Below are 27,217 nucleotides of genomic sequence, written 5' to 3'. Positions count from 1 at the left end.
TTTAATTCCCTAGTTAAGACAAAGCAAAATCTCTCCTTCCTGTGAAGTTGAAAAGCAATCTAGCAGGAAAATCTAGAGATGAAGACAGGAAAACAGGGTGAAGTAGCCTGGTGAATTCCCAGGATACCATGTGTAGAAGTTTCTTCCCATTTGTTTATGAACTTTAAACCTTCTTGTGCTCTATATTTATAATTGTTTGCAGATAACTTTCTAGAGCATTTCAGTTATTTCAGATATTCTTTCCAGTACATAAATCACTGACAGATTTTCTCAGTATTACTTCCAAATTAAGGGTACTTCTTTGTTCATCCCAGTTTTTGCTTGAGACTGTATCAAACCACGGATTAGTCTCAGTGTAGCTGATCTTTGTAAAATAGATTTACCTTACCATAACTGCCCATGGAAATCAATAGGTTCTCTTTTAACCAACAAATGTTGCAGCACAGGAGTTGAAATGGAATGGAAGCACCTAAACCTCAGGTACAGGTTAGATAGATAGGCACAAAGGAAAACAGAAAATGCTGTGAAAGACAGCCCAGTACCAGCTCATGCCTGTTAAAGCAACTCTTTTCAAGTAAGAATGAATGCCTTAAACCCAAAACTTTTCACTTCCAATGTATTATTGTCAAGTCACAAGCGGCTCATGCTAGTGTTTTCAAATAAAAAGGGAATCCAAGAAAATCTTCCTCAAAATAGAAGGAAAATTTCAGACTAAAAGCAGCTGTTATGCAGCTAAAGGCATCCAGAAAAGAGTTCCTTATAGCAGAGGTGCTAGTATGTGCTGCACCTTTGTATCCTGAACCCTTAAGTAGCACTAATGGGTTCAGATATAGATTTACTCCACTGGTTTAAGAGAGTTCCTCTCCATGTAAAATGCTGTCTTTTCAACAAAACCCCAAAATTTCTGCTGCTGCCTGTAGACACTGCTTAGTCATTTGTCATCCTCACCTTTAGGAGATTGATGAAGCATTGGGATTGAGAAGCTCAGATTTGATGGAACACATTTTCCAGAATCCCACAGCACAGGAAAGATGCAACCTTTCCCTGCTGACACAAGGGAACCTGGCCTGGCCCAGACAACACTCCAGCAAGGGGGCAGAAGGAGAAAAAGCCCAGGAGGAAACCAGAAAGAACTCCAGCAGCAAGGACAGAGCCAGGTTTGGCATGGGCCCAATCCCTGAAATCTCGTGGTTTGTGTAACTTGCTGAGTGCCCCAGCTCCCCTCTCCTTCTGGGACATGTCAGGGTCTGAAGGCAGCTGTGGGCAGTGTCCAAGGAGCTGGGTCAGGAGGGGCTCGTGATGACAAAGGCGCTGGCTGCTGTCACCAAGTCATCTGCTGAGCCCCTCCAGTGCTGCCTGCCAGATTTCAAAGGTCCCTGCTGCTGTTTCTGGCCACCTGAGGGGATGGCAGGACCCCATCCCTGAAGTTCTGAGCACTTGCTGAGCTTCCCTTTCCAGCACAGACACACGGGTGCATCACCACCGATCCTGGGACACCAGGACACTCCTGGCACAAACGGGGAGGGGGGACTCCTAGCCCATGATGTCCTGTACTGTGGGGCTGTGTCCAGCTGAGAGGGGCCAGCACTGCTGTGCCATGGCACAGAATGCTGGAGGCAGGAGCCAGGTGACAGCACCCAATACTGACCATGGCAGAGCTCACAGTTTTGCAACCACTCAAATGCTCTATTTCTCGAGGACTGCTCTGCACACCCCAGCAAAACCTTCCAGAGAGCCAAGGAAGAAAGAAAAGACTAACAAAAACTTTCAAAAATATTTGAGAAAACCTGTGCCAACATCTCCCTGGATGTGTATCCATGACTAAGCATGAGAAGTGAATTGCTGCTGCCGTGCAGAGGGTGCTGCTTGCTGGTCACGGTCTAAAAGCACTGATGCAGCAATAAGCACAGCTAAATTGCCAAGTAGCATCCATATTAATAGCAGAAATTTTGGTCAGAAACAAGTAAAAGCCTGCAGGCTTTGGAGCAGTAAAACAGAACTGGGGCCGTATGGTGGCAGAACAAAGTCTGCTGAAGAATGTTTTATTTTCTGCCTTTGATAGGGACTTTCCAGAGCTGTCAGCTGTGCTGCAGAATTAGAAACCTGACATTGCAGCAATCAGTTTTTAGATTTCAAGCTGTTCAAATGACTTGTCTCCAGGGAGGAATATGCAGCATGCAGGAATCAATAGTGGAACAGGTAAAGATGCCAGTGTACAAGGGCAGCCGCCCCAACACCACGCCCCAGCCAGCCAGGCACATCTGCCAAAAAGGAGTCCTGGGAGAGGATGGCAGCAAAACTTGCTCTTTCTCTGAATCAGTACCAGGGAGGTGTTACAGACAATTCACTACATTAGTGAGATTGCAGCTTGATTCCATTTGCCTCCACCTTACAGACACATCTTCCACACGCCCTCAGTTCACGCTGCGCCAATGCTCCAAGGCACTTGCTGAAGAGATTATAGCAGAGCCTGTGTTATCATATCCTCACCTCTGAGTGCATTACAAGTGACACTGCTTCATTTTAGCCAATCTGAACAGCTAATTAGATGTAAACAGATTGAAAAACTGTATACACAGGACAACTCATTTTTCAAAAGGCCACTAATCTAAACAAACCTGAGTCCATCAATTCTCTTCAACATTTGTCTAAATGAATTACAGCACAGACCTGTCCTGCACTGGCCTTGTGATTCATGTAAGAGGCTTCCTCCTCTTTTGATGAAAATTTCAGGCACTGTACAAAAGAAAAAGTTATTTATTTATTTATCAAGGCCCTATTATAACAAATATGAAGATGCCTCTCTCTGAGTCTAGTGGATAACACGTTATGAGCCAAAGCAATTCCAGCCTGCTCCGGTACTTTCTCTCTCGCATCCCAAACACATCACACACACCACATCAAACACAGGGAGGCTCTCTGTAGCACCAGATAAGAATCAAATTACATTTAATCATGATCAATACTGGTTGGAATTTCAGAGCTCCTTGGCTGTGATCCTCCCCTGGATAAATGAGAGGGTGGACAGATCCTCCAGAGACATGTGGGGATCCTCCTCCCCTTCAGAACTCTCTCCAAGCACCTGCTGGAATAGACCAGTAAGAACACTGGGAATCAGGGAAGCAGTGCAAGACAGAGAGGAGCTCATAGGGGCCTGTCACAACTCGCTGAAGTTACCCAGTACTGGCAACACAGAGAAGTGTTGGGATGCAATGCAGAGCAGTCTGGCCTATTTTTTAATACAGAGCAATTAGCAGAGTATTATGCATGAAGTTTTCCACTTGCTACTAAAGCCCACATTGCTTCCACTACATGCAGATGTAAATGTACACAGTCAGATAGGAGAGGGCAGAGAGAAACACACTTGTGTGGATTCTGAAATGAACAAAAATATCCACATAATCAATCTCTTTCTGGACGGCTTAGCACAGCAATCTTGCTGAACAAAATAAGCTATACTCTGCCTGATTCACATGTAAACTAATTTATGGTACCTAGAACTAAGAGCTGCTGACCTAATGTTGTGATCTTTCATGTGACAGAGGCCCTGGACTTTCAAATTCATCCCCATTTGAGCAGAGCAATCCAGACATCCAAGGGTCAAAACGTCAAGTGCTGCAGAATCCTACATAACTTTTAATCACTTCCTTCATTGTACTATTGCCTTCATTTACAAACACACATATACTTCACTCTGAGCTTGTCTAGCTTTAATTGCCAGCCCAGCATCTCATTAGACCTTTGTCTGAGAGCATAAAGAGCCTGCTGCTGGTTTGTGTTCCCCACACTGTACTTACTGATGGAGACCTAAGCAGCCCTTTCCTTTCCCTGGACACAGCCTAAGGCATCAAAACCTTCCGGGCTGCGTTTGCTTGGCAGCCACACCCTTGGCTGCACACAGCCTGCTCCCTCTTCCTTCTCCTGGCCTTTGGAGCTGCAGTCACCTCCTCTGGGGAAGGTGGAGGTAATCTGACATCCCTACTCCTGCTCAGCAGCCTGATTCTTCAACACAGCAGTGGCCCTTTGCCCTGCTGTGTGTGCAGAGCACTCTCACTTAAGCCCATCCCCTCCCAAAACTCAGCTTTCTCTGGAGCATCACTGTTTCCAGTGGTGTTTCCCCACTCACTTTCTGCTTTCTTGCCTTTGCTCTGTGGTTGTGGATTTATGTTTGGCCACATTAAAGGAGCTCCTTTTGCACCAGAGTACCAAGTAAATCAAGAGTGGGTTGTGACAGCTATTCATTTCTTAGTTCCCCAGATATAACTTTTGAGAACCTGATCAGTAAGAAAAGTATGTGCCCACCTAGGCCACTGGAAAAACAAACAAATAAATAAAGAGCACAAGGCAGATCCTTTTGCTGTCTATCTAACAATGATAAATCCAATTATAATTACATCCTGAAAGGCAGTTTTTACTCCACTAATTTCATACCACATCAATTTTGCACGATTCTTGTTCCTTAATCAGTGTCATGTAGCAGCATGCCAAACGCTTCACTGACATCCACGTACACTATATCAACCAAACTTGTAGCTTCATAAATAACATTTCAATTAGTTGACAGAATCTATTACATCAGCCCATATTGCTCAGCATTAATTCTCATTTATTTCTTTATTGAGCAGGTCCGGGATTGCATGTCCTGTTCTACCTCAATCAATGTCAGATTGGCAGGCCTATAAATATCTGATTTTTCCTCCCCTTACCCTTTTTAATACCTACACATCTACATTCTCTTAGACCTTTAGAACTTTCCAGTGTTCTTAGGTTTATGGGAAACCAACACAAAAATTCCTCAACCAGATCTCTTTACACTGCTACCTGCAAGATATCTGGGGCTGCGGGGGTAAAAAGAGCCCTGCTTTGATATCTGCTTTTTCAATGGGCTTAAATAGGCACCATAATGATCTAACTCCTATGCAACTCGAAGAAATGGTATCAACAAGTCCAAGGCATTAAAAAAATTCACACAAAATAACATGGAATGACTTTGACCTCTTCTTAACTGAGTTGTGACATTTTCAAACTGCAGTTTAGAGATCTCCCTGTTGTTGAACACTTTGGGCTTCTATTCAAGTATTCTCTTGAGCAACAAGCTATGTGCTTGTTTTAAAGTAGAAACTAAGCATGTTCTATAAAGCTATTCAAAAACCTGGGCTAAAAGACTCATGGCAACATCTGAAGAACTCGTAGTGCTCTCCCATAAAATTCTAACTCGTCTGGATTTGAGTATGAATGACTCTGGATTCCTGGGCTTGCACCACACTCATTAAACTTGTCCTGTGTGTGCATTTACATAAAGGAGGAGGCTGTCTCCAGTTTGCTAAGTGTCTAGGAATCAGTTGTGCCCTTCCTGAAGATAAACTCCCACTGACTTCAAATATAGCAGGCAAAATTTCTGGTTTCATTTCCCAATCTCTGAAAGGAAAGAAAACCTCTTAGACAAAAGGGAATTTAAACATCAAGCGCAGCATATATTAAATTTGCCAGATGCAGCTGAGAACTGAAATGCAGAACTAGAGAAAGTGAATATACGAAGCTTTAGAAAGACTTGGCATTTTTCATCACATTTGTTCTTTTGAAGATCTCATGAGAGCATCTAACAAAATCCTAAGTCACACCAGAACCTGCTCAAAGCAAGTGCACCCTGAATCAGCTTCTTCAATCATTAAACCACAGAATACATAAAGACGAGATGCATGAGGAACTGAAGCAGTTCTGGTCACTCCCAGACTGCCTCAGATCCCACTAGTGCAGGACATCCACATTCAGAAGAGAAATTTAAAAGTCAATGGCATTTAAGCATGTGATGAAAACAAAGCATGTGCTTGAACACATGCTCCTGATCCATGAAGGAAGGTGTTTGTAGCAAGCTTGTAGGAGCCATTTGAAAGCTTAAAAACCATTATTTTCCTCTGTGGAAGAACTCCCTGCACAAAAAAGCAAAACAGTGGGCCAGATCTGCCTCTCACTGTCATCACGGCTAATCTCTAGTGACTCCACAGTTGTCACAAAGAAAATTAATCCAGGTTTACAGAGATGTAGCAGACAAATCTAGACCACTACATCTCTCTCTTGCTGTGTTTACAATAACAGACCAATAAACGAGTATTTGTGATCGGGCACTGCTTTTTTTAATCTGTTTGCTGGAGTATCATAGGATTTGTTTGATGATTTGATGACTTAGTTATTAGTGGATTTACAGATTGCACATGATTAGCTGGCATATTTTGGATTTTTTTTCTCTGTTTCTATGCAGAGAAGCAATTTTGACTTCTAAAGCAAAACCAGGGCATCCTCAGTATTTTTTGATGTAGGTGAACATCTTCCATTCATAGAATCCCTGTGTGGCTCTGAACTACTTACACAAAGTGCCAAAAACCTAAAGGATTGCATAATGCAGGAAAGAGGCTATGAATGAACGTCATTCATACTTCTTGCCTACACAAGTCTGTGGATTTTCATGGCATCTCCTATTCATTTTCTTCAGCTTTGCATGAACGGCTGAAAATGGGCCACAAATCATTCACTGCCTGTCAAAACTCTTCCCTGTGGCATTTCTCAGTGTCTGCTTGATGGGACCAAGAGCACAGCAAGGACTGCTGCCCATCAATAACACAGCAAGCACAGGTAGAAAACACAGCACTTTTCACTGCATGCTTGCATCCCAGCTTCAGAAGCAGCAAGCAAAACACAGGCAAAACACAGGCAAAACACAGGCAAAACACAGGCAAAACACAGGCAATCCAAGCCCACCATCTCCCAGGGTTGGTACTTTAAAACCCTGGAAAGTTTCTAGGAGCTATGGGGATTTGCTCAAGCATCTCAGCCTAGCAGGGTTGATGAGCTCAGTACTTAGCTTAAATGAGAGCCCAAGAGGAGTCCGAAAACAGGTATTCCTGTCATCTCCATACTTCCTAAGATTTCTCCAAAATGGCTAATGCATCTTACCCAGCACAAAATGCCCCTGGCAGGGGTCTAGGAGTCCAGCACTCATGAATGCCCAAGTGTTTCTCTTCTAGTCAACAAAAACATATGGGAACTTCATCCTTTCCTAATTTTTAAAGGCCACAAAGAGACATGAACTGCCTTTCCCTGACCTAACTCTTATATAGGTCAGATGGGCACCAGCCCTGAACTGGAAGTCATGTAATCATGTCAGGACATGAAGAGCCTGAGCTAATAAACCCGGCCTTTCAGAGAGCTTATTGGTTTGGGCTCAGTGCCATGCTGAGGTTAACAAGGTAAAAACCCGTTTAACAAAGGAGACATATTTGACCAGCCACAGTCAGGTCAATCATTTAAGATTTAAACATTCCCTCCAGAGGTATTTACCCAGTCGGTGCACGTTGCTGTAGCTGATTCTGTACCTTCTGATGCTGCTTTAAATTATACCTCCCAAATCAAATTAGAGTAGAAGAAGCTTTCCTGTTTCCTTATTGCAGTTGACAATCGCACATGGGGTCAGCAGATATTCTGAATTCACATGAGGGAAACTTAAATCACCTATTACACCCAGGAAAAGAATCTGCAGCTCAAAATATGAATTCCCTTTCTTCCAAGGTTAAACTCCAACAGTCAGAGTATCCTCCCCTTTATTGAGAACATGTGTGTATGTGTGTGTTTATCAGCACTGCATTTTATACACTGCTTCATTCAAACCAATATACACTCCAGGTTTTATGGTGTATTTTGGCTCAAGTGTGATCGCTAGGACAGTGTTTACAGCAATATGCAGCGTGTTCTACATAGCCCTGCCCATCAATCAACAATGTAATAAAGCAGAAAAGGAAATCACTGCAAAAGCAGCAGAGCTGCTGAATTCAAGTAAGCCATTCAAAACCAGTAAGGAGAAAATGCAAAGGCAATTGGGTCAAAGTAGACATTTACCTGTTGTTTAAAGGGAAAAAAAAAAAAGCATATACATGCTGCATTATGGTTTGCCTTTATAAATAACATGGGCTCCAAAGTGTTAAATTTTCCTGCCTATTTTCTCTGGGTTAGTGTTTAAAGATGACTACTGCTCCATATAGATTTATAATATGTATGTGTTTATTCACACATCTCTAAGTCAACAGGAAAGGCAGACCAGAATACAAAATCTATCATTAAATCTACATGTTGGCACCTACAAAAAGCTGCAGGGCTTCATTTTTTTCTGGCTAAGATTGAAGGGATAAATTGAAAGAATGAACAAACAAACAAGCCATGCTCATCCTTAGAATACACACACAAAGCAAGAGATGGGGGGAAAGGAGGTGGCTTTAAGGTTGCTGGCTTTCAGGTTTGTCTAACAGATCAGGAATAAGTTTAAGAGCAGCATAATCTCTGATTCTGTCAGGATGTCACACGGGCTTGCTGACAAGCACTGGGGTTCAAAAGCCCCAGCACTGAGCTGGCTCTGAAGCAACATGTGCTTTTCCCAGGTCAGACACTGGAATGTGATGCAGCTTCCAGCCCTTGCCCAGCTTGAATACCCAGGCTCTGCTTCGCAGTTTTTATTCTCTTCCCTTCTGTGAAGAACTGCTTCACAGTGTCAGTGTACCACCCTGAGTCCTAATCTTAGAATTAGCACCTCTAGATGCTACTGTAAAATAAACAGTGATGATGATATTGATGAATTATCACTCGTTTGATTTAATTTTGCTTTAGTCTAGATCATAAAAAATTAACATAAAAGTCAAACTAGGATAAGATCTGCATACCCAAGGCCCCATAGAATTCCCACTGAAGTCATTAGGTTTTGAATGGAAATTGAAGGAGGCTGTAAAGTGAATTCAAGGTAGGTGCTTATGCACTGCCCTGCTGGGGGTCACAGCAACACCCAGGGTGACAGTCACCTTCAGTGAATCCAGCAGCCTGTGAATGAAAGGCAATCAACAGAGCTGGGCCTGCAGACAATGCAGGCAGGGCACAGAAGTGCTCAGCGTGAAAATGAAACCGAGGAGAGATGTTCTTAGCCCATTAGGAGCTATAATGAAATACTGCATCTTGAGTTTGTTGCTGTTAGAAGGAAGCCAGGAAACGAGCAAGAATTCATTATAAAGCTGCTCAAGACCAAAACATGAATCATTGGGTTCTAAAAAAACCCAGTTGTCTAGAGAACGGCATAGATGAAAATGAATGGAATCTCTTTAAATTACTCTCTGTATAAAGTCTTTCACATTCATCCTTTCTGGCTTTCTGATTAGTATCTTTCTGGGATGTGGGTTTTTAAATAATTCCACACCACACTCCCAGCTTCTGCAATCAAAACACTGAAATGGCTCTTGATTCTGCATTTTTCATCTTCATTTACAGGGAAAAAGGTCTTCTGCAGTAAGAAATTTGAACACCTACTGTCCTACCCATCTACTGGATATCCCCAAAAGTATATGCTAAGGGCTCACTAATGAAATGAGATTAAGATTCCCTCATCACTTTACAAATAAGGGGACTTTTGTATGTTACTGCTGCATAAACGAGGATTAAATCACCTCTGGAAAGATCATTAAAGTGCTGAAAAGCTGAGACCCCTCTGATCTCAGCATCCATGACAGGAAAGCAAAAAACCCCAAATCTTACACAGTGAATTGAGAAGACTTCCCTGCAAATGCAGATGGGAACACCTAGAAGGAAAACATGGCAGCAAAACACAGCCTCTGGCTGCTCTGTTGATGCTCTGACCAGTTCCCTGAGAAAAGGAGGCTTGTGTCACCACATGGTTTGCTTATCTACACCTCACATCAAACCTTTTCCAGCTATTTCTGAGCCCTCTAGCAATGACAGTTTCCATGTGACAACTCCACTGAAGGAGGAGCAGTACTGGGAGCTGAAGTGCTCAGTTATGGGGGAAACCACCTCAAAGCTGGAAACTTGAAGTGTTCCAAGAACCAGAAAAACACAACTTGAGTTAATTTCTTACTAGATGTGTACCTCAACAGACCAAAGAAATCCAACCAAGAGATACAAGTCAGTTGAAAATTTTGTTGCCTTATCTCACAGCTGGCTGGCTGGGACCATCCCTGTGGCAGTTTTGCTAAAAAAGATGCTGCACTGGTTACACTGTGAACCAAAGCTGCTTGGAGAAGCATAAGAAAAAAAAAATTCAAGAAAAATCAGAAACCACACAAGATTGCCTAAGTCCTTGAGTTTCTCATAGGAGCATGTCCCACTCATGACTGCTGGAGTGGATTTTACAAGACTTACTGTGATGACATCCAAAATTTATTACAGCTTTTACAACAAGACCATGTCTAGTAAAGAGTGATGTAGTGACAACATTTACTTGTATGGATTTAGCTCAGGGCACATAAATATACTTTTGTACTTCAAGAGCAGCCATAGCTGCCTACTAAATCTTGAATAATACAAGGCAGCTTTGTAGACCTTTAAACACATGTACCAACTTGGTTCTGTCTCCTTCACAAATCTGCTTCCTTACTACCTGCACAGTCAGCCCCAAGTACCTGCTCTGCTCATCTTCTGTCAACTTGAGCTTCCAAAATGAAAGTCTTTGGAAATCATGCCTTTAAACTCCTATGCTTTTTGAGAATGGAATTCATTACTTTCAGAAAATGGCCAAGTTTGTTTTTCCATCTCTTAAGTTACAAAACAAACTGAAAACTTTGTCTTCCTTGGTACATGCATAATGAATTTTGTGCAAATTCATTTGAAAACCAATTTATTGACCATAGGTGTGAAAACCCTATTGTACATATAAATCAAATAGCAGATTTCTAGCAAGCACTGAACAAGCTATTTTTCTGGTGTAATGGTTTTAAAAAGACAATCTAAAAGAACTTTAGAGTAAAATAGCTGGAAAAAAACCTAGCAATATTTCACATTGCAGTTTTTGGGGAGCCAGATTTGAAGCATCTTGAAGTGTCCTGAGTTCCAGAAAGCAGCCTGACTCTGATGTCAGAAAATCAGGCCCCTTGAAGTGCCTCATGCTCATGTTGTTGGCCACTTCATAGGTGAAACAAATACCTTCCATACACACTGCACTCACTGATATCCTGGTTAACAAAATCAAACAAGGACTGGGGGATACTTTGCCAAGTAACTTGGCTGTATTTGAAAAACCTGAATCCAGCCAGGAGTAGCCATAAAACCAGGGCCCAGCCCTGCTGTCCATGTCACACCAAAAGCTGGCTCAGCTCCTGGGGGCAGCCCTTATTCAGGGAGATGGGGCAGAAATGAGGGGAACTCTCCAGGACAGCCTTCCCAAGCTACCCAGACCAGCCCTGGCTGCCCAGAAAAGCCTGACCTACCAGCCCCAAAAGTCACTCCCTGTCCCATAGCAGGGCACTACCCAGACCCAGCACTTATACTTCCAAGAACGACAGATGTCAGATAATCAAATCCATCATGACTGCACCAAGACAAAGAAAACCATCCAAAAACCAATAAAATAAGCCCCAACTTAAATGCTATTTTGCCTACATTTTACAGTATCCCCTGCACGCCACAAAGGGCTCAGGCTATTTCCACGTTCAGTTTTGTTGTTGCTGTTCTTATAAAAACACATTGTTCTTTCCCTGTGACATTTCTTCATATCTTTGAAAGAATGCTCTCTGCTACCACAAAATATTTGGCTTGAATCCTCCAGTGAGGAGGAGCCAAGGGTTTGGCTCATGTTTTAAAAACAAAAGAAATATTACCCTAAACATAAAACAAATGAGTGCAGCTGTAACAGTAGATGGAGATAGAGCTCCTAGCACAACCTATGAATAATTCCAAGTACTATTAGAAGTAACACAGCTTTCTGAATTTCCCTAGAAAACAGCATGTCATGATTAGGTTCCAGCTTGACTGAAATGCAAAATACCGTTTTTTTTCAAAGACAGAGCTGAACAAAAGACAGTATGTAGTGCAAGAACTTAAATGGCAAAATATATCCACTTACAATCTGAAATTGTGTAAGACAATGTGTGCACACATAAGAACAGAGATATTAAAAGAGGGCTCTTACCTCCGTCCCCAGATCCTGAGCCAGCATCTGAGAAAAGAACAGAAAGGAATTTATATTCATGTGCTCCAGCATGTGCTGTGAGCATGCAAAGCAAGGCTTCAGTGAAGTGTACTACAGTGTACCTCGCCTTTGATGGCATCCCTGGGTAAATTATCGAGATCTAATCTGAATGTAATTCACTCAAGCCATCTTTCTCTGGTTTTTTTTCTTTCAAGCCTCTATATCAGATGAAAATAACCTAAGCCACAGAATGCTGCAACGTCGTTAGAAGTCTCCACCTCGCTTTGTTGTACTTAGATAAATCTTTGTTCCCAACAGCAGTACAAAGTTACTGGTTGTCACTACTAAATCCTCACCAAGGAGAGATTTTAAAACCCATTTGTAAATTTGTATCATTATCTTTAGGAAACAGGACATCTCATCAAATTATAACTAGCTGGAATAAACCATTAAATTACTATTATTCAAAGTCTTCAGGTAAATTATTAAAATGCCATTTTTCTCAAGGTTGTTGCTGAGTTTCAAAACTGTGTGCTTTCTTTTTCCTCTGCTCAATATTTTGTTGGCTGGAATGATGAGAGTCACAAATTTAGAAAGTACATCACAAAATTGCCAGGCACAGAGCTTCGCTTCAGTAAGAAAGGCAAAGCACGGAAATGCACACACACAGGGCTACCAAAAATAATGTCCAAGAGGAGTTTATTCTGCAGGGAAGGGAGGGAGGCTGCCATCCTATCCTCCCCCTTAGTGAAACAGTTATGCATTTATCAGCATCAAGATTAATAGAAGGAGTTTGGCACAGCTGCTTTGGGATGAAAGTACCCTGTGAACTTTAGATCTCATTTACTGACAGCGAGGTCTGGTGGACCTGAACTTGCACATGCCACCACTGCTCAAAACTAAGAAAGATAAGAAAAATCTTTGCTAAATAATTGGTTGCAAGAATTGCTTAAAATGGTAGATTTATTCAGCAAGGCTGCAAAAGGTTGCTGGAAAAGGAACATAGCAGTGTTTTCCCAATGACCAAGTCCTGGATTTTCCTCTTCTGATCCTTTGTCCTGATGCTCTTTCCCAAATGAGCTACTGAAGAAGAGGGAATAAAGGTCTGCACTACACTGCCCATGTGGCTCTGTCAAGTTTTGCTTTTCCAGGTGTGCCAGATCTCCCCAGCACAGAAAAGGAAATGAGCACCCGCCATCAGCTGCCTGGCACAGAGAGATACCAGGGTGCCTGGCTCTCTGCAGGAAAAGGACCTAGTGCTCCTCCTCCTGCCCAACCCCTCAGGGCCAGAGCCCTGCCAGGCCGGGCAGAAGGGCTGCTCCCTGACACTGCTCCAGAAGCCCAGGTCTCTGCTGGGGGCTCTTCAGCACCCTCTCTCTCTGCCCCATCCCATAGGGAAAACCTAAGGAAAATGGCTGTTCCCTTCTCCATTGAGCTCCTCCTTGGGAAAAGAGGCCAAAGACCTCAATCAAGACTTCAGGAAAACATCTTTTTTTTCCTTCTCTCTTTCTGAAATCCACATTGTGTTTCAAAGAGAACGCTGCCAACACAGTCATTGCCAGCAGGCAAATAAGTTTCAGAAAAGTTGTAGAAATGCACTGAAATTATCCCTTTAATCAAAAAGTTTGAACCAAAAAGACCGGTTGCTGGGCTGAGAGAATTTACTAAGTTGAACAAATCCTACACCACAGTAGGTTTTGTCAGCCTGAGCTCCATTTAATACCAATTTATGGACAAAAAAAATGCAGCATATGTTTTTTTCTTCTTGAATATTGTCAGGTAACAGCTTCAGAGAAGAACAACGTTTCCAGAGAAAGGAGTTTATTTTCTCTCAGGTGTATGAAACATGAAATTACAGCACTGAAAAAAGTTTGTCTAATGTACTTTTTATTGACTCCTCCATCCTCAGCCAAGAAAAAATTCTGCTTTAAGTTTAAAGAACTCTCTCAAGAACAAAGGCTTACTCCTGCTCTTTTCAAGTTAACTTCACTGCCCACCTCTAACAGATACCGAGCACGAAAGAAAAACATCAAGAACTCCTGCACATAAGCAACTGGTTTTTTCTTTTCCTGACAGATTTTGCTCATTCACCTTTCTAGCTATTTTCATACCAGCTGAGATATCAACAGCTCATGAGGCTCAGAGCTGAGGAAAGCTGTCTCACACGCCAGTCAGCTTTCTCAAGTCCAGAACAAAACACCTGTGGCACAGACCTGTTCCTTACGTGTGCTTTGGACTAAATCTTCAGCTGGTATCACTTGGCAGGACTCATTACAACCAGTGGTCTGTTGAATCATGCCAGCTGGGGATCTAGCCCTCCAAGGATAAGGAAAAACCTAAGAAACTGGATTGCAGGCAATAATGCTCCAGTTCTCTCTCTCCAGATTACGGAGAGGTTTGTGGTAATCCAGATGCCCATTTATCAGACATCTGCTCACTTAATCTGCTACCAGTTCACTTGTCATATCAGCTCAGAAGTGTAGGCAGGGCACAGGATGATCAGGAGCACAAGACACAAATTAAAAAACAAATCTACTTCTGTGCTGTACTCTTCCAAACAGTGCCAGGGGTACAGTGCATCAGGGACTGTGAGCCTATAGTAAGTTACTTAAAGGGGAAGGATGGCAGCGACTTCTCATGCCCCAAACAAATTAACCAGTAATGAATTCAAAGCAAGAACTTAAATGGTTTTTGCCATGCCCAGGCCATTTTCCTGGGGGGCGTGGCAGGGTTGGCAGGCAGCCTGGAGCGAGTTGTACGTACCAGTGGCACACGATCCCTCGGACACCAGCAGGATTTCACTCTGCTGCTTGCAGGCAGCCTGTTTCAAGTAGCACTCGTTCTGGTAGGTGTCACCATTGGAGCCACACACGGGCACGTAGTCATTGTTACACTGATGGCAAGGGACAGAGAGCAGCAGCGTTAGTCACACGAGCACAGGGGGCACAGCACCCCACACACACACACACCCTGCTCCCTGCCAGCATTAAAACACCCTGGGAAAACAGCAGACAGGGACACTGACAATCCTCTCTCAACTTTACAGCTACCAGGGGAGAGGGAGGGGTATGTTTTAAAAGAAAAAATCAGATTTGAAGAGATTAGGGGAAAGGCAATCTGAATGGGCAGAGTGTTCAGTGATGCCCCAGAGAGGTCTCTGGCTGCCAGCAGGAGCAGGGGGCATTCCCAGGGAAGGAATACAGGCAAGGCAAATGACTCCTCACATCTGCAATACCAGCTCCTATGTATTATTTCCATTGGATGGCTCCAGACAAACAGCAATGAACAGGCTCTCTCTTCCCCTCCTCCTGCACACACACCCCTGCAGTGCTACACACACACACAAGCGTGTGTCTAACTCTTCAAGTACTGACTGGACAGAGGGAAATTATTTCTGAGACCCCAGCAATCAAAGCCCATCCCTCTTTCTGCCATTTCTGCTCCTGGCAAGCTGCAGCTGGGATGCCACACAGGTCCAAGCTCTCCCCACGGTGGCCAGTGGGCAGGAGCAGCAGCACTGCAGCGAGCCCAGGCAGTGCAGAAGTTTCTCACACCCCTGCTTTGGCTCAAACTCCTGCTGAGCTCTGCCTGATTTCCTCTACCACTGGAAGACAGTTTTGCCCCTTTTCGTTCATTTAAAAAAAATAATCTTTTCATTTTAGACTGAAGATTGGGCAACCTACGGGGTGCAGTTATCACAAGATAATCATCCTTGGAGGCTTAGAAATACTTGGATGTGCCCAGTACATGGCAATTATACCAGGGATATGATTATCTTGTGATTACCCTACTCCTGGTATGCCTCATTGTTTAATTAGAACAAATGGAATGATCACAATTATTATTTACAAATGCTCACCTCTGCCTAAATCCAAGTAAAAATTTAGAAGAAATCGTACATCCTATTTAGCTGTATCATGGCACAATATGTCTGAGGTGTGTTTGTTGGGCACAATGTAAAACACAGAACAGAAATATCAGGGATATTAACATCAAAAATGCTTTAAACTGAGCGACTACAGAAATGATTAACACAAACAATTGCATAGATTGCATTAATTGCAGGCCTCCATACAGAGCAGCTGCCAAGAAATTATTCATAGTTGGTCAGAGTGACATTTTGATTGGGCCAAAACAAATGACATTTTCCTTTTGCATTGTATTCTCTTCAATCTTCCCAAGATGCTGCCCACCCCCAGCACCCTCTTCCCGCGGAACAGGGAAGAAAAACAGCAGCCACAACAGTAGAAATCCTCTCTTCTGCTCCTCACGAAGGGTTCCTCCATGCAGAGATTTTAAACTGTTGATTAAAAACGTTTCTAGGCTATTTTCAGCATTATGTTCCAAATCTGAGCAATGTTTCAAGCATAAAATGCCAACTTCATCCAGAAGCTCAACAGCAATTGCTAGAGGCTGATCTGGAATACATAACCAGGACAATTAACACAATTGTGCATATTTTTTAAAGCATGAAGCATCAAATCATGCTTGCTTTAGGTGTAATATCTGCTTGTCTCCCAAGGATTTGTGAGGAATTTGGCCTGCAGTATCTCAACAGGCTTTCTTACATGTAGAAACAAGGTTGGATTCTTTGCCCAAGAAACACAGAGGCAACTTTTCTGCCTGAGAAACACAAAGGCAGCTCCTCTGCTGCTTTTGCCCAGAGCAAGGGACGATCTTTGACACGGACTCAGCTGCAGAGCTGAAAGGCCAGACAGCCCCACATAAAGGGTGAAATCCCAATGCACACAGAGGAGTGCTTTGAACTAGGCTGAACTTCTACCAGAGGTAGGCACTTTTAAAATGCATTCAAGAGGTATCAGGATCCCAGGAAGTATTAGTAGTCCACTCTTTCTACCAGCACCTTTGGAAAACTAGGATTCAGATGGAAAAGGCAGGAGCCAGAAAGAGCAAAGGGAGGGATATCTTCCATATGGATCCTGCCTTGGCTTTGAGCTGGAAACTGTAGTGGAAGTTACCCAAGAAAGAAAACAAGACCACCAAGGTGAAGGTTGTGATGTTGGTCATCAGGTGGTTCCTAACCCACTAGAGCTAAACTCTTGTGTTTGCCCAGGCTGAATCCTGTACTCACAGCTCATCACAACCACAAAAATACTTCCTGCTAGTGCTGGAGAGTATCAGGTGTTGAATATCAGTTCCGTCAGTCTAGTGACATGTTTTCGTCATTGGTTTAGGGCTGACTAGACCAGGCCCTAGATGTAGGGGTGATTCTTCATCCCAGAGTAAATTAAGCAAGCCATCAGGGAAATCCATGTTAAAACTCCCACTAAACCCAGCAGCACAGTGCCATACTGTTCACTTCTATATTACATGTGCCAGTTTTTAACATACAGCTGTAGAGCAGGAGAATGGACTCAAGCAATTCCATCAAGTGTCAGTCAAAGGCTGCCTTCCTCAGCACCTGCAGCCTCGAGTGCCCACTGTCACAGCCAGGCACAAACCATCTTTGGAGCCTCTGAATCACTGCTGCACACTGAAAGCAAGCAGTTTGTTTCCTAAAGATAATGGTAACCTGTGTAACTACTCCTCCTGGGAACACTGTTAAAAACTTGACCTCCTCCTACTTTCATGGATCAGCTACTTCTAAAAGGCCACCCACGTCTTGAACCAAGCAGCACAAAAATATATTCCAGAAATATAACGAAGCTGGAAGTTGAACAGGTGATGTCCAACAGCTCAGCTGAACAGGGGAATGTTGCAGCTCCACAAACACTGAAGCACATGGAAGACTCAACATGCATGAAAACAGGAGTCCTTCCTCCCATAAAAAACAGTGACTGTCCACAGGCATGGTGACTCAAGAGGAAAGACACTGATGGAAATACCTGGTAGATTTTTTTGATACATTCATGAAACGTAAGAGGGAAGAGTCCAGCTGCCAGACCTACGGCTTTGGGCAAACAGGTACAGACCCCAGCAAGCCATGTCCCCAACCACTTGCCTGCTGGCACAGCTCTACACCTTCTGTTGGACCCACTGAGCCTGAGGAAAGGAAGGGCTGGTGGTTTCCCACATGCTCAGCCCTCCTGCTGGAGCCAGCACTGTCCCAGTGCCTTCCCTCCCTCCAGCACCAAAGTCTGGGCTTGTCCTGCACAGGGGGATGGGTCTGCAGGACATTGTGTTTGTCAATAAAATACTTGTCCCACTGAGAGCTGTCACGGTAGACTGTGACAAGAGAACCAGCCAATATGAACCTCTCTCTCAGCACATGCCTGCTGGCTCTGCAGGGCTGGAAGTCTTAACTTGGGTGTTCCTGAGCAGTCTGATCATATTCATCCGTTCAAATAAAAATAAATTCATTTTAACTCCACTTGGGCAGACATGAAGTGTCTGTAATTCTGGATTGAACAAACCCAAACAAAGACTTGCAGAAGCCCTGCTCCCCACTTCCATGTTCTCAGCACCTCATGACACAGGCTGGCCAGCCCAGGACTTTTCATCAGTATGGAGGTAAAATGAGCTCTCTATCCTTGTCTATTCTCTCAGATTTCTGAAGAAGACATAAAACACAGTTATAGTGATGAGGAGTCTGCTGTTGATTTGCTCACTATCCCCACAAAGAGCTGTCACTGAAATGGGAGCCCTGAATTCTGACGGGGCCCCCCTTACTCGTGACATGAGTTACCTGGCCAGCTCTGCCTCACTTAGCCAGCCTCAGACACCACACTAGAAATTAATTTTCTACTCCAGTGGCACTTCTTTTTGGCTTGTCACAGCGTCCACTGATGTTACATGAGCAGCTAACATCCCCCCAAGCTCTGCCCGTATCAAAGCGCTGGCGTTTGACTACAGAAACCCCCGGCACCACAGAGCCCTGGGCAGCGCTGGCACAGCATCAGCCACAAGCCATTTGCCCTCCAAGGTCACAGGCAGCCCTGCGGCTCCACTGAGGGCTCACAGCTAGACAAAGAGCTCCGAGTGGTTACAGGGCCTGATCCAAAGGCCAGCGACACCAAAGACTGCTGCTGATTTCAACCCATTTCCTACTGATCAGGCCCACAATTGCCCAGCTCATTATTTTGATCTTATTTACATATTCATATACCAATTGCCTGATTTTCTTAAATCTGTTTCAACTGCCAACTACAGAACTGCTAAACTCAGCATACTTAGACTGTTCACCCCTCAAAGAGGGGACCACACAGCCTGGAGAGGTTTACCTAGCTTCATTTACCCCAAATCACCAGGCATTAGCATCCTGCCTTGGGAAAACAGCCTTCTTCCCTGCCAATATCAACATCTGAATTTGCACCCTCCAGGCTATGAGTTCACTTCTTTATACCAATTGTCAACATGACACAGGGACCAGAGACAAGACCCAAGCACTCTCAGTGGCTGCTCTAAGTTCCAGAGACTCATGGCACAACATCTGCCCTGGCTTACCACCAGGCAATGGGACTAGTCACAGACCTTTCACTGCCTTACAGATTCTTCTTAGAAAAATAAAACAGACCAGACCATAACCCTTATATCACTGCATTTGCTGAGCCAAGGCAAATGCTCAAAACAGCATTCTCACACTGAATTTTTGATTGCATGCAAACTCCAAATAGAATAAAAGACTCCCACAGTCAATATGAATTCCCTTCTAACATCTTAACACAAGTGTTTAAGAACTACTGTCTTGCTCTCATTAGAGAAAATTCCTTCCTTGTTTAAAATGAAGGAACTTATCACTTAGGTTTTATCTCCGAAGGCACATTTGGCTCTACAAATACATATGATACTTACAATGCTTTAACATGAATCAAAGCTCAATATTAGCATAGTCATTACAGATGTGCCCAGTCTTGAGCTGTGCACTATTTGGCCTGCTCTACTGTAAACAGTCAAATGGGCATCATAAGTTTCACAACTTCACCAATCCACATTAAAATGCAGAAAAACATTGGGGCATAAACACACATACAACCCAGTGCTGGTACATGCTTTAAACTCCTTTAATTTGTGTGGTTTCTATTCAGGTCATTATTTAAAGACCAGCTGTTCTGTGAGTTAGCTAAAACATTAAATAGAATCCTTCATAATGAAATCATCTGACTTTGAGAAGGGCTGAGGTTTAGATGTAGCTGAGAGAGGAAGAGGGAAGAAATAGAAGGAAAACCCCTTACTACTCAGTAATAGCTCTCCTAAAACTATATAAAACCTAAAGGAAGTTCATCATTTTGGAACAGAGGGATTGCTCCTTAATCTGATCAGCTGGACAGATAAACAGGCAGAAACATTGTCACTATGCAGCCCTTCCTGAAAATATTGCATAAGCACATTACAGATCCATTTCTTTAACTAGATCAGAACTCCGAATACAATAAGCCATGATCTGTATCAGAAATGAATTTAGAAAGGACTCTAAATCCTTGTTAAAAGGGCAGGGATGAAAAACCAGAAATGCACAACCTGGAACTGCAGACCCAAAGGGACATTTAAAGCCACAGCACCTGCGTTTTCCCAGAGAAACTTAAGTCTTTTTGCCACCAGTTGGTTCTCCTCCCAGCTTTTATACACGCTGCCAGGTTTTCCCTCTAACTTCTCTGCACATAGAGAAATAAATTGCCAAGTGATAGCTTATAAAGGGAGATCCTTGATTTGTATTCTCATTAGTGAATTAGAGAATGAAATATCAATCTTCTTACCTTGAACTGACAGACACAAGTCACACTGTCTCCAATCCTTAAACACTCCCCATCAAATTTACAGGTATTGGTGTCGCAAAGAAAGAGATCATTTTCTCTGTCATCGTAACCTCAAATGTAAAGAGAGGGAGAAAAAAGTCAGCTTTGGTCTAGCAAGAGGAACAATATGGGATGATTGCATTCGAATGCACACAGCACAATAACCTTGTTGATGAAATTGATAGAGTCCAGATTTCCTTTTGTCCTTCCCTGTCCTCAGCTTTTCACTTTTCCTCTCGTTTCTCCCTCGGTGTTTCAGTTCTTATTCCCCACTACCTCACACACTTTATTTTCTATTTCACGGACTCGGTTTCCTCAAAAGTCACCCGGTAATTATGCTATTTCATGGCTCTGGGTTGGAAATGTCATCAACTTATCCCCATCCGATCACAAATCTGTTGGACAAAAGTCCAAATCGGAATTTCTCCAGCCCATGACACAACAAAGCCCCCAATAATAAAGACAAACAGGCTGTGTGTTTTCTGTGATGGTCTGCCTGATCCCAATGAAGATTGATGACCTCTAAGTTAACAGGAGAAGTGCCAGGATCCCCATGAGCCGCTGAGTGAACCGAGCTCTTTGCCTTCATATTCTCCAGGAAAAACCAACAGATCTGACTGAACATTCAGTTCACGAATACAAGCATGAATTTCAGATTTCGCTAGCCGACTTCCCACTCCAACAGCGAGTGGCAAGATACTAAACAAAACAGCTATATCAGACTCCAAACCCATTAAGATCTGAATCCATTGATTTTTTAAAAAAAAACATCCGAATGCTCTTTAACCGTATCGCTACATGTTTAAAAACGAAGAGCTCACAGCGCAAATTCCCCCCGATCCAACGCGTCATGTGCGATCCACGCAGCACCCCAAATAACGCTCTTCGCCTTAAGGCGGCTACGAATTATTTTACGTATCGGAGCAGGACCGGCTGCTGACCCGCATGGGAAGCGCGTTACAAAGGTCAGCCTGACTTTACGGCACGGGCAGCGGTTCCCGGTGTGGCGACGCCGGCACCGCGACCCGCTCTCCGGCCGGTGCGCACGGCGAGAGCCGCCCGCAGGATGCGCACCCGCGGCCGCGCTCCCGCACGCCGAGCGCCCGCTCCAGCGCAGAGCCGCGCTCCGCGGGCCGGGGCTGCCTCTGCCCGGGGAGCCTCCCGCACCGGCGGAGGGCGCGGCCGCCGCGCCCGGCACCGCCGAGTGCCCCGGCGGCTGCGGTCGCACCGGCGAGCCCCGACGCCCGGCACTTTTAGCCTTCGCTCTTGCCGTGCGTTCAGCGGGACGCGGCATCGCCCTCTGAAGTTGCCTCCCCCGGGCTCGTCCGCGCAACTCCGAGCGCCCGGCGGGGCACGGCGGGGCCGGGCGCGGGATGCTCCGGTGCTTACCGGAGCAGTTCCAGCCGGTGGGCGTCTGGCAGTCGCTTAAGGAGGTAGGGAAGGCCGCCAGCTTGTCGGGGCGGGCGAGGACGAGCAGCACGGCGGGCAGCAGGAGCCAGCAGCAGCAGTCGCAGAGCGTCCAGCCGCCGCCGCCGCACTGCCGGGGCGGGGAGGGCTCCCAGGGCACCATGACTTCCTAACTCAACTCTCCGGCAGCGGCGTGCCCCCCGGGCGGCGCGGCGGGCGGCAGGGACGGGCGGCGGGGCCGCTGGGCATCCCGGGGCCCCGGCCGGCGGCGGCAGCGGGTCAGCGAGCGGCGGCCGGGCGCTACGCTGGGGCGAGCGGCGGAGCCCGGCGGGGCGGCGCGGGGGTGCGGGCGGCGGCGGGGCGGGGAGCAGCTGCCATAGGGGCCGGGCGGCGGGGAGCGGGGGGAGGGCGCGGAGGGGCCGCCGCCGCGCAGCCGCCGCCGCCGCCGCCTGCCCCGCTCTGCCGCCCGCATCCCTCTGCGCGGGGGAAGCAGCAGGTCCCGGCCCGCCGCGTCACGTGCGCCGCCGCGCCGCCCCCATTGGCCGAGCGGCGCGCGGGGCCCGGCGGGCGGGGCCGGCGGAGCCGCTGCGCCCCGCGGCAGCGCCCGGGGCCGGGCCGGGCCGGGCCGGGCTGGGCGGCAGCGGCGGGGGGAGCGCGGCCGGCGCCCCGCACCCCCGCACTCCGCGCCGCCGTCCCGCCCGCTGCGGGGATGCGCCGGCCCCGACGGGGCGCGGGCCGGGCAGCGCCGCGCCTCTCCGCGGCCGCACATGTGCGCGCACGGCCCCGCCGGCGCCTCTCCGCAGGTGGCGAGCGCGGCCGCGGGCGGGGACGCCCGCGACACCCTCCGCGCACACGCCCCGCACACGCCCGGGCGCTGCTGAAGTTGCCGACCGCGCGCCCGGGTGCCGGTGTTCAATCACGCGCGGCTGCGACGTTAGGGAAATAAAACACCGACACGGCTGTAGGGTCTGGAGCGGGCACGGGGCTGGAGAGGTGACGAGGGGAAGAATGGAGCACTGCGGGGAAAGCAAGGAGAAGAGAGAGAGGGAAGATCTTGCCCAGCCTCGGCAGGCAGCGGCCAAGGTCTTCTCGGGCTGCGGCACCATCCCCCCATCCCCGCGACGGAGCCGGAGGAAAATGCACCATCACTCTAGCACGGAGGGCTGCTCCGGCCCCCACACCTAAGGCACGCCGGCGGAGCCCAGCCCCGGAGCAGCATCCCGCCGCCTCCAGCCGGCGATGTGCCACGGGGCTGCGGAGCCGCCTCCCCCGCTGCGCTCTGCGCCGAGGATCCTCCTCCCTCCTCCCATCTGGGGCTGCAGTTTTGGCAGGCGGTTGCCAGGACGGTGCTGGGGGCTCCCGTCGCTCCCCCGGCGGCGGGAGCACGGCAGCAGTGTTCCCCTCACCCTTGGCAGCCGCCGGGCTCGGGGCGGCCCAACTTCGCCCGCTCCTCCGCGCATCTCCGGGCGCAGCGCAGCCGGCGCACACCCGCCAGGGAAACCGGACCTGGCCCCCGAGCGGCGCTGAACGGGCGACAAGGACGCCTTAGACTGGAGAATAATAAAGAAAGATCGGATCCATTTCTGCAGATGGCAGCAGGGCAGCGCTTTCTAAACACGGGCGTTGCGCTCCGGGCCAGGCAGCACCGGGGCTCGGTGCGGTGCTGGGCAGGGCTGGGCTGGGCTGGCCCCTCCGCCCATGGGGGCAGCTCGGCATCCCCAGGCTCCGGCACCGCGCGGGCGCTGCAGCGGGGAGTAGGGTACGGCTCTCTCTGGGCCTGGGGACCCCCGCATGTGCAATGACCTCCTCTGCGCGAGGAGAGCCTGCTGGGTCCCGAAAGCATGACCCCTAAGCTGAGAGTCCACACAAATCCTTACAGCGGTACTACTGCTTGCTATCCCTTCATACAGGGGCATGGTATGCGGGAGCCAAGGAATACTTCACGCTCAGTTAATCCCCGACTAGCTTCTCCCTAAGATCTAAGCCAGGTTTCCTTCGGGCTCCTTTCTCCCCTGTACATCTATGTCTGCTCCCTGCTCTGCCCACTTGCTGCTATCTGTATTGACCTGCCCACCTGTACTCCAGAAACCTTTGTTACCATTTAAAGCTATCAATTTGCACATTCCAATATGTTCTAAAGCTCTGATGAAGACCCACACAAATCTGTGCCTACTGGTTCCTATTTACTAAGCAAGACCTAAGCAGAAAGAAAATACTAATTTTTTACTGCCTGCTAGTGGTTGCACTGAATCTTATCCTTCATCTTCTGTGAGCTTATAGAGCATCTGCCAGCTGAGCACTTGGTGCCAGATCAATTTTTTTCTTTCCTTTTATCTCTTTTCATGGCTTTTTCATGCCATTCAGTTATTTCGTATAATCGCGTTCCTTTTATTTCCTTGTCCCCTCTTCCTTTTGGTTTTAACTTTTTTCTTTCCCTCCCCCCCCCCCCCCCCCCATATTCATTATTGCTTGTTAAAACTCAGCTCTCTGACATATCACTGGCATGCTTAAAAATCAAAAATGTCCTGGCTGGCCACAGAGCCTCACCAGGGGAATGTCCTCCTCTCCCTCCCTATCGTTTTGCTCCCCCCTTGTTTCTTCTCCCCACTTCCCTGGTTCTTCTGTGTGGTCTCACCTCTCTCCATTCCCCTGGTAGCAATTAGCAAAGCCTGCAGTTTCTATTCCCTTCTTCTTTTCCTCCACTCTCCTCCCTCTTCCACCTCAACCTGCCTTCATTTTCACATAGCTACAGGTCATAAAGGAACTGCTGGCCTCATCTCCAGACCAGTTTAACCAGACCACATGGGGAATGGAACTGCTAGGTCAGTCTTTCCCAGACGAGCAGGCAGAGCCTCTCTGACGTGTCCCTCCTGCCACAATAACTCACGCTCCAGATGATCCCACAAGTGTACCCGGCGTTCACAGAGTACCATTAAATCCAGCAGCAGAGCCTGGCTCTGGCCTGTGCTGTCCCTAGAGTGCCATATAACACTGCAGCCACCGAGCTTCAGGCTCACCGTGCTGACTAACAACTACCCTGCTTTATTTTCAGCCACTCACATGACAGGCACTGCCTGGGCAGATGAAGAAGCCCCTCTGGTTGTACACAGGTTCTCAGACTTTGGGATGTGGAAGTTGCACCAGGGGTCCTGTAATTGCCACAATATGATGCCTGCACTGTGAACCTGAAAGTGTCTGAAGGGCAATCTCCTTATGGCAGAGTAGGACAGTTTTTCCTCTGACTAGCATCGGTATCTTCCATAAAAAAGATTTTCCTTGTTGATACGAAAACTCTAGTTATAAAAACATTTTGTTAAGATAAAAAAAAATACATCTGTCTGCTCCAAAAGGGGCGGCTAGACCCATAAGCCCCTTTTCTCAATTATGCTCTCTAGCAATTTCTTTTGAATTACAGACTGAGATACAATCATTTTTTCATGTAGTTCCTAGCTCCAAAGCATTCTACCCTCTTAATGCCACGCTGCACACACAATCTCTCAGCAGCACATTATTCCCAGCTATACTTCAACACTTAGGCTGGTTGACATCTACAGTCTTGTACTCCCTGATGTGCCCATCCCATCTCACCAGTGCACAAAACTACTACTTGTAAACCACGCAGGCAGCGCTAGGCTGGTGTGAGGTACAAATTGCGACCAGCATCTCCTCCTGAAACACTGAGGTCATGCTACTGAGCCACCAGTGGGGTTCCTTGCAGCTGCATGTTTGTCTCTAATGCCAGATGAGCAGCAAAAATAATCACAACCTTCTTGGAAGAGCCCTTCTTGTACATGATGAAGGCAGGCTACATCTCTAGCATTAAACCCACCTCTTGTAGAGCTTTTTCCTGAGGCCTGCAAAATTTTGAGATGCTCATGCTACAAGAAATAGGCTGATGAGTGTATTCATGGGTAGCTGATACCGATGTGGATTTATCCAATACACGTGGCCATGCCATGTGTACCTGAGCTCAGAGATCAGCTCCCAGCTGACAAGCAGCTGTTTGAGGTGGTGCAGGCCCTCAGATGTCTCAAAGTGAGGGCAGGGTGGGTCCTGCACAGCACTCCTGGAGTCCCAGCTGGGCAGCAGCAGCTGGCAGAGGGGGCCAGGCTGCGCCTGATCCCAGCCCCACAGCCACGTCTGTGAGCAATGCCTTCTGCTGCTGTGCTTGGCCAGCAGACGCTGTGCTGGAGAGGAGTTACACAACCTCAGTTATTCACACTTGTTTCATTTCTTGGCTGTGCTGCTCCTGGGAGGCTGCAGATTCCAAAAAGTTTTCCAGAACTTGGGAGAAGCCGAATGGTACAGATGAGTGTACCAAAACCTCCTCATCTACACAAGCTCTAGACACCCAACAGCCGTTCTCTTTCTTCTCTGTTTATCTGTGAAGCTATGACTATGTGTCTGATGTCTCTAAAGGCCTAGGAAGGTAACCTTGGTCAAGAATATCAGTGAAAAAAGGCTTCTTACAGTTCATCTAATATTAATAAACCATGTTTTCTATGAGCCAGCACTAGAAGTATGGGCTAACAGTTCTACAGCTGCTAAGAACAAATCCCACCAAATGTACAAGGGACATTTGAGTTAGCCTCTTCCCTGCTGACACCACATCACAGCCTATTTATGAAACACACATTTACAGAATTGAAAAAACCCTAACCAAACCCTACTCTGCACAATTCTTGATGGAATGAGAGCTACACGTGTGCGAGCTACCACCATTAGTTGTAGTTCCTAAGGAAAAAAAAAGTTAAAACATATATTTAACCTACAAGAGACTTGCCAAAACATGGTTGCAGCCAATCCCAAAGAAAATGGAGGGTGGGGCTCACCAATTTTCAATGGTAATTCTTTTTGACAAAATGTGAATCTGATTCAAAAAATCTCACCAGAAAAGGCTTGGAAGCCCAGTTGCTAGTTGAAAGACCCAAGGCAGAAGAAAGGCTTTTATCAATTCCAGCAGAAGACCAGTGAAGGATACACAACCTGTATGCACTTGCTAGGTATGAAGCTGGAATTTCTCCCCTCACATGGAAGAACAATGCTTATTTCAGGTCTGTGTATTTTCGGGCCTGGTTTGACCAAAAGTTGGCATACTTAGCCTAGACATGTGTTTCTGTCAGAAGTTTGAGAATCTCTAGCATATTTTATGATCATCTATTTT

General features: G+C 46.5%; 1 protein-coding gene across 1 annotated transcript in view; it reads right to left on the bottom strand.

Annotated features, from left to right (window-relative positions):
• The window catches only part of TMEFF2 (transmembrane protein with EGF like and two follistatin like domains 2), a 124,595-nt gene extending 102,272 nt beyond the window's left edge, over positions 1–22,323 (bottom strand). Inside the window, exons 1-4 of the mRNA XM_021531360.3 lie at positions 22,036–22,323; positions 20,608–20,717; positions 14,717–14,846; positions 11,954–11,980 (exon numbers count right to left, since the gene is read on the bottom strand). Coding sequence (XP_021387035.2) covers positions 11,954–11,980; positions 14,717–14,846; positions 20,608–20,717; positions 22,036–22,216 — 448 coding nt within the window. The 5' untranslated portion in view covers positions 22,217–22,323. The remainder of the gene's footprint in view (positions 1–11,953; positions 11,981–14,716; positions 14,847–20,607; positions 20,718–22,035) is intronic.
• Between the last annotated feature and the right edge of the window lie 4,894 nt (positions 22,324–27,217).

The sequence above is a fragment of the Lonchura striata genome, chromosome 7, assembly GCF_050655825.1.
Source record: "Lonchura striata isolate lonStrDom1 chromosome 7, ASM5065582v1, whole genome shotgun sequence".
NCBI lineage: Eukaryota > Metazoa > Chordata > Aves > Passeriformes > Estrildidae > Lonchura > Lonchura striata.
Note: the sequence above shows the minus strand (reverse complement) of the source record. Positions and strands in the feature narration are given on the sequence as shown.